Source organism: Haplochromis burtoni, unplaced genomic scaffold, assembly GCF_018398535.1.
Source record: "Haplochromis burtoni strain Fernald_Lab_line unplaced genomic scaffold, NCSU_Asbu1 Contig_298, whole genome shotgun sequence".
Classification (NCBI taxonomy): Eukaryota; Metazoa; Chordata; class Actinopteri; order Cichliformes; family Cichlidae; genus Haplochromis; species Haplochromis burtoni.
This window is the reverse complement of record NW_024582659.1, coordinates 87,304-101,851: the sequence shown is the minus strand read 5'-3', so window position 1 is coordinate 101,851 and position 14,548 is coordinate 87,304. Positions and strand designations below refer to the sequence as shown.

At 41.2% G+C, this 14,548-nt stretch overlaps 1 protein-coding gene across 13 annotated transcripts in view; it reads left to right on the top strand.

Annotated features, from left to right (window-relative positions):
• The first annotated feature begins 11,156 nt into the window (after positions 1-11,156).
• Positions 11,157-14,548, top strand: part of grin1a (glutamate receptor, ionotropic, N-methyl D-aspartate 1a) — a 37,254-nt gene continuing 33,862 nt past the window's right edge. For 4 of the 13 annotated variants that reach the window (XM_014339752.2, XM_014339756.2, XM_014339754.2 and 1 more), the window contains exon 1: positions 11,158-12,224. In XM_014339752.2, coding sequence (XP_014195238.1) covers positions 11,976-12,224 — 249 coding nt within the window. In that variant the 5' untranslated portion in view covers positions 11,158-11,975. Of the gene's footprint in view, positions 12,225-14,548 lie in introns of all 13 variants that reach the window. The other 9 variants (XM_014339755.2, XM_014339760.2, XM_014339750.2 and 6 more) reach the window with 8 other exon arrangements.

The window sequence follows — 14,548 nt, the reverse complement described above, 5'->3', positions numbered from 1 at the left end:
GCTAAAGCATGTAGGAGTTCAAGTGCGACATCTGTTTCTGTCTTCCGCTTCATTTCCTCTTTATGGGTTTCATAAATGAGAGATTTGTCATTTAAAAGCACTTTGAAGATATAACGCGAGTATAGATGACACTATAGCAAGAAAGGTTTTATTCTCATAAGCGCGGCTGTAAGTGGCTGAAGATGGTCATGGTCCTGGATTTGGTGTCATTTTTAGTTCTTTGTTGTATTATTGAGTTTGAGATTTTGACTGGGTTTTCTGTTATTTTAAGTGTTGATTCATATATTTGCTTGGTTGAATTGTGGGTTCAGATTTTGCTATCTTTGTAGAAATGTTGAGTTCTTGTGATGCTGTTAAGTCTTTCATTTCTCCTTTCATGTCATGGTTTTCCAGATTTTGTTTTGTAGTCTTGCATTTTGGCTCATGTTTTCATTCTTATCCTAGTACAATGAGGGTTCTGATTAAATGGAGTTGTAGATTCTTGTTTAGACTATTTACTGTCCTAGTGTTAGTTTTCAATTTTTTGACTTTTATTTAGCTTCAGCTCCCTAAATTAAATTTTATTTCCCTCAGTTCCTTCCTCTATTTCTCTGTATGTCTCTTATTCTGATAGTTTTATCTGCAGCAATCTGTAAAAAATAAAAAATAGAAGAGGCTATGTCACACTTTGGGGCAGCAGTTCAGCCTGCGGTGCTGGTGACCTTGTCAAATTGATGCAGTTACTTTAAGAATGCAACACCATGAAATACCATCTAGAAAGTGTCAGATTGGCAACAGCTTCATTCTTCAACATGACAATGATCCCAAACTCGGATCACTGAATTGGTCATGGATTGGCCTCCCCAGTGGCTGGAGCTCGACATTTTTGAAGCAGTGTCCTGACAGCCCATATGGAAAAGATATATATAAATCTTATAAAGTTTGTATCTGTCTTGTGTGAAACTTGTATGAAAAGCATATAAGAGTGAAAACAGATATAAGATCCCTTGAAAATTTATATAATGAAAGTTGTATGTTTTGGATACTTACTAAAACAATATATGAAAGTAATGAGAAAGTGGCCACTTTCATGAGTAATCACATATAAGTTTTTACTATTTCTTTTCCATATGGGAGAGAAGGCAGCCAATACCCAGAGAAGAGCTTTGAATGTCCTTCAATGTATTTTCAAACTTGTTAGAATTGTACAACCTGTGTCTTTCCCTTGTAAACTGTATTTCCATGTACATTTGCACGTTTCAATAAGCTGCTGCACCTATTTCCCATTTTACTTGCAAAATATACAGAAATAAGAGGTGACTCAAGACCTTTGCAGAGTATTTTACTTTGCATATTCACTTTGTATTTTACTCTCATACATAAATGAAAATGAAGTGGGAAGGTAAATAAGTAGAACATTTAATGAAAAATAAAAGTGAATAAGGGATATCAACATATGTCACATTTTATTTTAATTGATGCCTAATTTATTTTACTGTTATATTTGTTGCATCTAATTAAATATTTATTTATTTATTTAGCAGTAGTTGTCCTCCTGTAACTCCTTTCGTGTATTCGTGTGATTTTAATGATAAGCATTTTTGTTTCATTCTGGCTTTAAAACAGACACATACACACACCCATATACGCACAAAATATCCTTTCCTCACAGTGCAGAGGACAGTGTTGGTGTTGTATGGGTCTGTGTTACATCTGTGTGGGTGGGTGGCTTAAAGTGTGAACTCGGGGAGTGTGTACATGTGCGTACACTTCCACGTGGATTTTCACATATGCGAGGAAAGCTTCATACTATGTTTAAACGCCTGTGATGCTCTTTGTGTGCTCGGCTGCATGCACTTCTTGCAATGGCCTCGCTGAGCTGGGGAGTCTTTATGAAACTGTGTGTTGAGCTGCTCCAGCAACACACAAAACAACTTGTTATATAATTGCTGCAGAGCAGACTTGTCCGGCTTTATTGATGTGTTAGCATTGTGGATGAGTGGGCTGGAAAAGAGACACAGGAGGGTTCATCTAATAAGAGGCCTTCATGCCATCAGGGCCGTACAATAAGTGGTGAGATTAACAGTAACTGGCTGTGGCAGCAACACCAAGACTGGAAGAATAATCATTAGATGTTTTGTTCAACGTTATTATTTCTTTCAATTGTCAGTGCTTTGATCATTTGCTCTTAAATATGTGGCAGACACACTGAAAGCAGTATGCGGTCAGGCTTTTTGTTTACTCGTCTCAATTTGGAAAACGATGTCTGAAAATGGATCTGTCCAGGCTGAGCTCCAGAGGGACACTATGTACCAAAAATCCTGGACTCTAACACACTAGTCTGTCAATAATTCATAGTAATTCTCTTTTCTTGAAAGGTTTATGACTACAAAAAGATTTCTCCCTTTGGAGCTACGGTATTGATTTGTTACCTATGGGGATGCTTCCTTCCTCTGCCTCCAGTCATTTTTTTGTGGTTATTTTTTTTTTTTTTGCCACTGTTTTTGTTAAAAATGTGTCACTGTTCAGTAATAACTAACGATTTTTGGATTTTGGGAAACCCAAAGGATTTTAATTTGAAAAACATCCTATATTTTATAAAGCATATATACATTGAGCTCCTGTTCTTTAAAGATTAATGTTGTTATGAAAGTTGCGTGAACTGAATAGCAACTGGGAATAGTGTGATGAAGAAACATGTTTCAAATTCGTTCAGAGTACTGCTTTGTGTGTACAGCAGTGTAAAGACTTATGTGGGTGTACATACACCTATCATCCACAACAATAAAACCACTAACAGGTAAAGATTGTAACACTAATCATGTCATTAAAAAGGCTACTGTGAATCCTTGGGTCATGGTATTCATATGGACCTTGATACATAGCGCCCTTTAAACTTATTTTAAAAACCAACAAACAATATTAGAGAGAAAACCCCAAGGATCAGTCAATTCTCTACAAGCAAGCACAGGCACAGACCTCTGGCTCTGGGAGGGGCAGCCATCTGCTGTGGTTGGTGGGTGAGGGGAAAAGGAAAAGGAAAAAAAGGGACAACACACAGGCTGACCACGAGCAACAGACTGGGTAAAATGCAAACTGCAGGAGAGAGCAGATAGAATTGAATGACATGCAATAGTGGCAGATAAATGCATACGCACTGAAACGTGGGAGTAGAGAAGAAATGCTCGGTGTATCATGTAAAGTCACCCAGCAGCCTGAGCCTGTAGCAGCATAAACAAGCTCAAGTCTAATCTTAAAAGCAGAGAGGGTCTTTCTCCTGAACCCAAACTGGATGCTGGTTCCACAGAAGGAGACATACCTGAAGGCTCTGCCTGCTATTTGCTATGATGACTCTAAGACATGATGAGGTCTCATCATTCAAGACTTTGCGCAGTAGAAGGATTTTAAAGTCAAACTGGGCTAGAGAAATGCAAAGAGACCAAAATGTTGACTTGCACCATCTCAGTCTATAAAGGATCCCGTCCTCCTGCCACGCTGGCACTGGTTAGCTAATCAACAAACAAACAAAAAACACCCCCAAGGGTTAGACCAGTGGTTCCCAAACTTTTTTCGCTGGGCCCCCCTTTGTTTTACAAGAAAAATGTTCGCGCCCCCCCCCTCGCGCGCGTACGCACACACACGCACGCACAAATACATCCTCCAACAACACACACCCATATTTTGCTCATTTCACACCTCAAACATATAGTAAACAATTACGCAAATACAAGTAATCTGCAGGCAGTAAGAAAATAAACTACTAACTCTTTTACGCTATGTCCGCACCTACACGGGTATTTCTGAAAACGCAGCTGTTTAGTCCAGGAGCGATTTTAGCCATTTTTGGGGGTGCTTCAGCCAAAATTAACCAAAGCACCCCCAAAGATTCCTTACTTTTTTGACAATATTTGCTGTTTGTGTGACACACTACTAAAAATATAAAAAGCATTCAGTACTTGGTTGAGACGTAACATTTTAACAACAAAAGTATAGATACCCCCCCCCCCTCCCAAAATGGTTTGTTCCAGCTCGCCTCTCCTCTCCTCTGGCTCTAGCGCTCTTGCTGGCAGAGCGATGGTGGCTGAGACGCAGCAGAGCGGAAGTGTAAGTGCCTGGCTTAAAACAGGACATATTAGCTGCATTTAACCTTCAGTTACTCTTTATATAGTTGGTAGGAGTCAGACTATGTTTCTTTTTAGCTGAAAAACATTACACCAGGTAACCTGCAGTGTTGAAAACGTGTTTTCCGACAATGTTTGCTACCCTACAATCCGTCCTGCTCTGTAGTAAATTCAGCGACATTTGACCGTCCTGTTGCTCCCATTGAAATGTATACAGCCTATTTAAAATCTAAAACTTTAAATTGTCCGCAGCCTACTGTTGGTTACAACTGTCCTGTTTGAAATGGATACTAACTAGCTAACTGACTGAATGCCCCTTAACCTTATAACTCCTGGTGTGTGTGTGTTTGTGTGCAGAGACAGCCAGGTTCATAATGGATATAAGGAAGTTTTTTCAAAAAAAGGAGCCACATTCAGGTAAAAGTGTAAGATCAAATGATCCGTCAATCAAGAATAATGTTGGATCAGTGTTTCAATGTTTATATCTTTTATTAGATGTTCATGTGGTTTGGTTATTTGCCTTTTGGTTGAAAGTACACTGAGAGGACTTTTTGTTAGTGATCTTAATAGAATTTTTTTCATATTAATGTAATTTTTCATCTAATTGAATACAATCTATTTGTGTATGATTGTCAGTCCAAAGAGGGAGAGAGGAAAGAGGGAAACGTGTGGAGAAAGTACAAGGTCAGGAAGAACCAGGTAAGAAAACAGACAGGGAACAGTGACAGGCACAACAGAAACTGTTAAACTGACAAAGAGAAAAAACCTGATTTTACTCAAACAATCTGGAAGTTGTGTTCTCCCTATATTAAAGCTGCTGTACAGAATCTGCAAAACAAACTGGGTTGAAACATTTTTGACCCTCTTTAACAACATTCCAACATAACATTATCATTGATTGGGGAGATTAAAATTAATTATATATTTTTATGTGGTTCAGCCACAACTCTACTAAAACCTCAGCCAGTAATAGGTAGGCCAACTTTTGGACCGTCCACTTGTCTGTATGACTGCTGCAGTACGTACGTGAGGAGCTGTAAAGAGAAGCAGAGTTCTCTGTTTATATTCTAAAAATGTTTTAAGCTTGTTTCAAAGATTCTGTACAGCAGCTTTAAATGTTTTCCAAAAGCACACATACACTTACCTTATCAGTGTTTCAGTGTGATACCACCTGAGAAAATGTCAAGCTCTCCTAAGGACCACTATGAAAGCATGAAACTCATAAATGTTACAACACAAAATTATTATTATTAAATTAGTAAAATTTGTATCTACAATAAAGATTTTTTCATACATTGTATACATTCTACCACAGGCAAAGTTGCCTCCATTTTTATAGTTTTATTAATATTTTGTAATAATTTATTTGTAATAATTTATTCTGTTTTGGGAGTTTATTTTTATGTATCTGTATTATATTATACATACACATTAAAAGTGAATCTCTGTCCAAAAAATGCACTCAGTTTACTTTTTACTCACTATGAGCATCATTCATTATTCTCCCCCAGTAATTAAGGTTAGGATTTTTTCTATTCCAATCCATTCTTCTTTTGCAGCATTTAAATAACATTGATCAGATTTGATGGTTTTGTTACTGACTTTTCAAAAAAGTGTTTTGCTTTTCATTCACAAATGTGGGGATTAAATTGTGTGAAATGTACAAAACAGTAATGTCATGTATTAAGATGAGGACCCAGGCACAGAGAGACTTGATGAATTTAAGAATCTTATGATTTAATAAAGAAATTTGCAGACTTGCTCAGAGATGGTAAAATTATGATGACTGATAACGGAGACGAAGACAACAGACGATGAGGACAGGGAGGAACAGGGGTTTAAATGCACCAAGGAAACAGTCAGAGGGAACTTGGGACAACCTTTAAGGATGCAGGGACTGACAGAGACAGGTTTATCTTGCCTGGCTGGGCATCTCTCTGGGTGCTCAGCACCCCCAAAGTTCTGATCCTATAATCGCCCCTGGTTTCGTCCACACGTAAACGGCGTTTCGAATCACTGAAAACTGAGACTTTTTAAAACTCCTTTTTTGCTTTTACGTGTGGACGAGGAATACAGAATTCATCACGCAACGTCAAAGGTATGTGCCTTTTTTCACGTCAGCTGTGCGCCACGTTATTGTTTACATGAGATGAATTGCAGAATGGCAGATAGTCAGATTAACAGTATTTTGTCTCTATCTTCAGGTTTTACACTCTTACATATAAACACGCAGTTACTGTTCCTCCATTTACAAAGGCAGAGGCGTCACTGTGCGATTATTTTACATATAGTTGTTTTTTCCTGTGTAATAATATTCAACATTGCTATCAATATATTTTTCAAAAAATGCCTCTCTGTACAAAATGGGTTTAAAAACATAAACAGCTGTGGGATCCTGTTTGTCTGTGATTTAGACAGGGGGAACAAATCGTGGCAGGATCATCCTGATGTTATTTGTATCCCGCTGTAACTTTACTGTATAAAGAGCTAACATCTCCAATATGTCAGGAGTAGTTAGTCATTACAACAAGTGTTTGTGAACTAAAAATCAAGAATGTGGGATACTGTTTGTCCGTGATTTAAACAGCCCAGCGCTGCTCCTGACGAAGGGAAAACTAATTCTGCAGGGGAGACCTACCTCGGCACTTGTGCAGGTGAAGCCAAAGGGAAGATATGCTTCACCGTATTTTCTAGTCTTTGGCTTAGAATGAAGTTGGTTTGGAAACATATTCAGCTATGCTTCATCTCCTGCTTTGCCTTTGTGTAGGCGCCCCGTGCTAGCAGTGTCCATGCCGCGCCCCCCCTGCAATGGTTCTGCGCCCCCCACACTTTGGGAAGGTCTGGGTTAGACTAATCTTTCTGTCAAACTCTTCTCTTGTTGCTCTTTTCCTCTCTTCCACTCTCTGTGTGAATGCATTTAAGTGAGTGAGCAGCTAACAACGCTTTTGTGTTTCAGGGATGGGATTCCTCTTGGCTTCCTTCCATCCTTCGGTCCTGTTCACCCGGAGATGATGAGAACATCCATTTGTCATTGTCTCATTGTGCTGCTGATACTTAGGCTGAGGGAACACATTCAGTTGTCGCCTGATTGCTGATTAAGACCGTTAGTGATGTTAGTTCCCCATGTCCGTATTTTTGCTCTGTTTTTGACGGTGACTTACACTTGCCTGTTTTCTTCCTCTGTGCAGAAAATCCTGGTATGTTCCTGAGAAAGCATTTCAGAGAGACAATCTGTTGTGTAAAGAGTTAGTGAAGGACTTGAACCGTCACTAACCGGAAACCCTCATGTTTGCCTTTTGTTTCTGTTCATCTTGCTGTAAATAAACCTGAGTCACCCACTTTGAGTCCAACATGCTCCATAGTCCACAAAACAAATTACATTTTAAGGGTAAACCACTCTCTCTAGGGCCCAGTGGAGTTATGAATCCTCTGCAATCAATACCATGACATGAGTGACCCCTTGCTGGGCCAGAACCGTGGAGAATTTTGTGTCATATAATGTTTATGTAAGCCAGTGTATGTAAGCCGACTACTGTAACCATTAAACTAGTTTTTTTAACAACCCGAAACCATCAGTAGAATTAAAGAAGTTAAAGAAAATTGGAGCAGACGATGTTGAGACTTATTGCCCTTTGCCTTCTGTTGTTCAGCTGATATCTGTCCACTTATCTTCCCTAATTAAAGCAGACTAAATCATTCTCTCTTATGGCACTAGCAGCATGAAGCCTGCAGCTACAGCACACAGCTGTTTCAACTCTGCAACACAGTGTGTGGTATTGCAAGTGCTGGGTCTAATTTTGTGGTAAAAATCTACATTAGCATTCACTGTGTGCAGCTTGGAAGCGAGGATGGGCAATCAGATCCCAAAAAACTAAATCTAGGACACATAAATGCAAAGAACTTGTCTAATATTCTTCCCCATGCAACAGCAAAAATGATGATAATAAAGACAAAAACTCTAGGAACTGCCTTCCACAGCCTTACCTTGTATGGAGTATTTCTCTCTCTTTATTGTAGCTGCATTTCCTTTTCTTTGTAGTAGTCTTCAACATTTTCCTGTCAAATGCGCAAAGCCTTTGACTTTGTGGTGACTCACAATGTCCCCTGTTGGTCATACTCTAACCTAAATGTGAGTGATGTTGACAGTCTTCTCTGCTTTCTTAGCAGCCATTGGATAAAAGTAAAGTGTCTTTACAGCAGATGCAAGTTTTCGAAACTTGAACCAATCAAAATGTGGGACACTGCCTCAGTTTGGGGGATGGGGGATGGGCAAGGGACAAATATGCAGGACAAATCCATGTAAACAGGGTCACCTGCACACTCTAGGGACAGACAGCGGCTGGCAGCTTGGCTTTTACCCCACAATTGAATATCAGAGGACCAACGAATATGTCTCAGTGTCTCAGGGATGTTCAGGTAGGATGATGGGAAATCTCTAATAATGGCTTTAATGTAATGGTGCATGGTCACATTCTTGGTGTATATGGGTGTTTTCAATTCAATTCAGATTTTTTTTTTATGTAGCACTAAATCACAGCAACAGTTGCCTTAAGCTCTTTTCTACAGTAAGGCAAATAGCCTATGGTGTTCTGGAGAAAACCCCAACACTCAAAGGTCCACTGCTGCATAACTAAAGGATGATTCAGGGTTGCCTGATCCAGCCCTTACTATAAATCTTATAGAAAAGAAACATTTTAAGTCTAATTCGAAAAGTAAAGAGGACGCCTGTCTCCCAAATCTAAATAGGGAGCTTTGTGTTGCTAGTTTCATAAGCGTGTTCTGTGAATAGACCGGTATCCCGAGTGAGAGAAGCTTGATCAGAGATTGTTATGGTTGAGCGGTACATGTGAGCACCCAGAGAAAGGTGCAGCATATATATGCTGACAACATACAAGAACCTGCTCTATTAGGGTGCAGACCATCACTCTGATAAGCCCTCCAAGCTCTCAGAACAAGTTAAAGTTGGCTATAAAAGTCATCTTGTAGTTGCAACAGACTGACTAAGCTCAGCAAGCAACTGAAATGACCCTCCCTGCAGTAGAGAGTAGGAATTGTGTCTGAGATGAAAGTGCGGTAGTTCAGAGACTCCATTTGATCCGACATGGACTACAACATACTTCAACTTAGCGTGGTCCCATATAGTCCCCGGAATTTCGCTGTCTAATTCCAGAACTCAGGTATCTTCATCCCGATATTCCAGGCAACAGGGTCTCATATAACCACGGCCGTGAAGCAGGATGGAGCAAGAATCAAGGTGAGGATCAGCTGTGGTGTCATGGAAGGACCTGGCTGTGGATGGACTGTGAGATGGTGCACAAGACCATGGAGAAACCAAGACCGTGGCATCTCTTGTGGAGCCGGGGTGACAGCCAGTGGGGTGGCAGGTTTCATTGAGGAGCCTGGTCTAGTTAAATTGCCTCCAGTGTTCTTCAATGGAGACAGAGGCTTCTCATTAGTGCAACAAAGTCCCAGTCAACTGGATGCTAAATTTGTTGATTAGCTGGCTGTCCTGGGAGCGCGGGCTGGAATCTGGACACTTTCTCCAGTACTTGCTCTTTCAGGTTGTGGTCGCAGGCTTCACTTGCTAGGCAATACTGCTCACTCGGTCTACTTTGGTTTTGGCATCCAGTGTGCTCCAGTTACGATAGAGTCACCTTCTTGGTAGAGGGTGGCAAACCTTTGGTCCAGTTCGGTGACACAACAAAAATAAAACTGAGTTAAATGCCTGATTCTGTCTAGATCAGGACGCAGAACCTAATTGCCTGATTTAAAAACAACGATTGAAAAAGAAATGCTAAATTATTTATCTAGATTTAGAAAATAGTCCTACAAGACCCACTGTTAGACTAAAAGTACACCAACAGAACAACACACAAGCACAGTAGTGAGACACACAATCTCTTTTTAAATTAACTTTGTGTAGGTTTGTAATACAACCTACACAAAGTTAAATTCATGCAACACCTTTCTGCATTCGTTTTTTATTAGAACTACTGGTAAACATGTGTCAGGTTTCCTGCGAAATTGAACCGTCATGCCTAATATCCCCTTTGTAAGTGCACATTGTTAAAGTTATAAAGAAAACAGTCAGATCATACTTGAGAGGAGCTCACTTTGGAAGGAGAACAGCCTGCAGCTGATGAATGTTGATTTCTTTCAGCCTTGTGATTAATTTATCAGCTCACTGCGAGCAGAGAGACACCACAGTGTTTCAGTGATTTAGAATTCGGAGCACTGTTCAAACACTGGCCTCATTTCAAAACACCTTTTTTTTTCCTACGTAGGAATTGTTAATACCGGGAATAAACGCATGTACTCTCAGGGGAAATATTGAAACAGTATCCAGCTTATTATGATATTAAAAATAAAATGATAAACTGATGTTTGACCATTTGAATCCTTCTGATTAAATATCTTCTTTTTAATCTTTTTCTTTTCATTTTGGTGTTAATGACCGTTTTGTTACAGAAAGACATTTTGACGTTTCCTGCAGTGATGAATAAACTCATTGTCTCACTGCTTTCCATTAAAAATTTTTTTGAGAGAACATTTCCTCCGTGTGAAGCTCTCCGCTGTGTGCAAGCGCGTGTGCGTGTGTGTTGTAAAAGCCAGTTTCCTAGGTAACCAGGAGGTTGATTCTGCTCGTGTCTTCAGCTGCAGGGAAGCAAACAGTTTCATCAACAGAGGGGTCAGATATAATGCAACATCCACAATATCTACAGTGTGTTTCTTTTACTTCGCCTCTGCACACACACACACACACACACACACACACACACACACACACACACACACACACACACACACACACACACACACACACACACACACACTCTATCCTTTACAAACACACTTCTCTCTCTCACACACACACACACACGTACAAAAATTAGACAAACAAGACAGGCGAGTCATCTTCTGCAGGAGAGTGACGGGCTATGACTGATGATGCTGACATCCTGTGTGATTAATGAGCTGCTCACGGAGGTCGGTCCAGTTTACGAGAGAGAGCAGTATGAGAAATCAGGCTCTCTTTCCAGTTCCAGTTCCGGGGGGGCATGACTACTGTTATACTAAAAAGACAAACGCCTTCCCTCCTCCCTTCTGACCATTTCAAATTTTATGCACCAGCAAAGCCCACAACGCTGATATAATTTTTTTTGCAGCCCATTCATACTGCTCCTGCCTTTCGTGTCCTGTTATGACAAACATGATGATCGAGTGTGTTTTTAACAAGTGATTACATGTATTTTTCATAGGATTAGCTTCTTCGCCGGCATCATTAGTAGCTGAAGCAGCAGCAGCAGCAGCACAGCACGCCAACGCGCAAAACTCCGGAGCAGGGAACCGATACAGCGGGAGCGCGCACCACAGGCGCGCATGCACAGCTGTCAGGACCAAGGACAGCAGCAGCAGCAGCCGCTCAGCCCGGAGCAACCAGCGCGCCACGCATCGGTGCTGAGTTCGGAGAAAGCGCACGGGAACAGAGGCTGGAGAGAGCGATACTCGCCCCGGAGAGGAAGCCGTAGAAGCGTGGGCTATGGTTTAAGTCTTTGTGGCTGCCACTAGAAGGTTTTGCAGCTCCTCAAAGGAGAGCAAAGAAGGTGGACAATGCGGGTTAGATGTCCCCGGTTGACAGCCTGTCTCTAACATGATCATGCACATTCCTCCGCATTGCATATAACCAAACCACCTTTTTTTGGACAAAGTCTTCCTCTTCCTTTTTTGGCCTCCCTCCCTCGCTATCACCGCCCACCTGGATTGTGCCTGCAGTCGCGCATTCAACTGGCTGAGCTGTCCAGAAGCTGGTCGAGCCGACCCGCCACCGGGGAGAAAAGCGACCGGGCTGCGCTGTGCTGTTTGGTGGTCCACACGATGCGTCTGTTTCTGCTGGCGGTGCTCTTCTCGTGCTCCTGCGCGCGGGCCGGCTGCGAGCCGAAGATCGTGAACATCGGGGCCGTCCTGAGCCAGAAGAGATACGAGCAGGTCTTCAAAGATGCCGTGACCCAGGCCAACCAAGTCTACGGCAGGGACAAATTCAAGCTGACCGCCATATCCGTAACGCATAAATCCAACGCGATCCAGATGGCTCTCTCCGTCTGCGAGGACCTCATCTCCAGTCAGGTACAGTTTACTGCCAATGGGCTCTAGTTGCCTTATTCATATCTTTTAGTATATTTGCCACGAGCTAAATGGCAAGTCCACCTACCTAAAGATAGTTGCATCCGGGTGTCTTTGAGGGACTGCTTCTTAACAGAGAAAGTTTGTGCTTTCGGTGAAATTGCTTACATTTCAGAAGCATCTTTGTTTTTTCACCTTTGCACCGTTGAAGGGATTGGTTGTCATAACTAGCTTATTAGTCTCAAATTCTGAATTAAACCTAGACAGACTATTTTATTAGATCTTCAGCTGCAGAATATCTATCAAGCAGGAACATGTTAATGTAGGGGCAGGAAGTTAGACTACATATTATGCTGGCCTTCTGTTGTTCCATTTGGCACTATTCCACACTTTAACTCACATTTTAGTTCACTTTGTATAATACACTGATCCCTCTACAGCTCCATCTGTTTTCCAGAAATCCAAAAATAGGCTGTGGTTTGGGGCAATAACTCGGATGAGAGGGCAATTGTACTTTATAGGACACCCAGCTGCAGAACAACTCAACTGCAAAGGAACCAGTCAGGAGTGAAAATGTGCAATATGTAATTTGTGATTAATGGCTTGGCTCTGACCGTGCGTGTTGCATGATGAGTGAACATTTTGGCAAAAGGAGGCTGGAATGGTTTGAGGTAACAGTTTAGTATGTTTGGTGGATAATGACCTCAGTTCCTCTGATAGTGATCCGAAGCATGGGTGGCATGAGAAACTGTCTTTGTAAGGTATACTAGGAGGAGGCGCATGTTAAGAATGACCTGAAATGTGAATTATCTCGGAGATTCACGCCATTTGTGCTGCAGATGTAGCCAGCAAAACATATGTCATAAGTAATACATGATTAGAGAGCGTGCGCCTTTGAGAGTTGAAGCATGCTGACAAATGCACCGACCATCCTCTCGTGGTGATGCTCAACACAGCTTTTAAAAAGCGCCAACATTATGTCACAGCATGTTGAGGCGTGAAGTCCCTCTTGCTCTCACTCTTCTTTCTCCCACACACATAATTAAGCTTTATAAAAAAAAGAAGAAAAAAACACCCACAGCTTCAGTGTTGCTTTCATGTCCCTGGTCCTCTGCTTAATATAATGAGTCTAAGAGACACAGGCTTGTAGGAATAAAACCATCATATTCTGTCTCTGTCATACAAAGTAAGAGTGTACAATCCACCCACATGAGATTCTAAAGACAACACCAACAATGTTCTCTGTGTCCCCCGTGAACTTAAGGGACATTAAACTGATTTACAGTGATTTATTGGGGATATTGTTTACCTTAACTACCTGCCTAACCTGACCTGACCTTAAAAGACCGCATTATGTTGAAATTTCAGGTTCACACTTGTTCACCATACACATCCTCACAATGTGATTGTGTATGAAGAGCAATAGTCACACACACACACACACACACACACACACACACACACACACACACACACACACACACACACACACACACACCTCTTGTGAATGAGACTAAATCACACTTGAATTGGACAGAAAGTCTATCGAAGGTGTAATCTGATGAGATCAGCTAGTAGGTGCTAGCAGTCACAGAGGAGGGAAGACTGTGGCAGATGGAAGAGTAGATGCCTGGGAGCAGTCCTTGGAAGATAGACCTCATTTTTGACCCAACCATACGGACTCCTCATATCCAATAATCCATTCCCGCACAGCCATGCCAACTTTATTCCCCTTCATCCACATCTCCGGGGCATTTCTCAAATCGATTCTCACATAAATTCATCCTTTTACTTGAGTAGTTGGTCAGCTTGGGCTCACTTTTTGCAGGAATAAGACAGCACAAATTAATATTAGTCTGCCAGCCCACACAGTGAGCATCATCTCAAGGAGAAGTTTCTTTTTTGTTTTTTTGCTTCTCTATTTTTTTTGTTATAGATGTGGTTGCCCCTGGCTACAATTTATGTCTAGATTCAAGGTTCACTGAATGAATAATGAGTATATTGCATGTTAGGCACACAGAAGTTTCATTCAAGCTAAAAAAATAAATAAATAATAAAAACCCTGATGTTGCCGCCAAGGCTTAATTGCTGGCTCTGTCTAGTGGACAGCTTCCCCAGGGCTATATATGCTCACTGGCCTCCAATGTCCTAGATTCTGTGAAGCAATCAGTTTGTGATCAGTGATTAATTCCAAATAAAAACTGAAATGAAAAGACTTTAACACAATTCCTGCATTTTAATCTAGTCTTAAAGGGAAACTGCACATCAAATTGCACAAGGATGGAGACATACACTTCTTCCTATTTAGTAACACACACACACACACA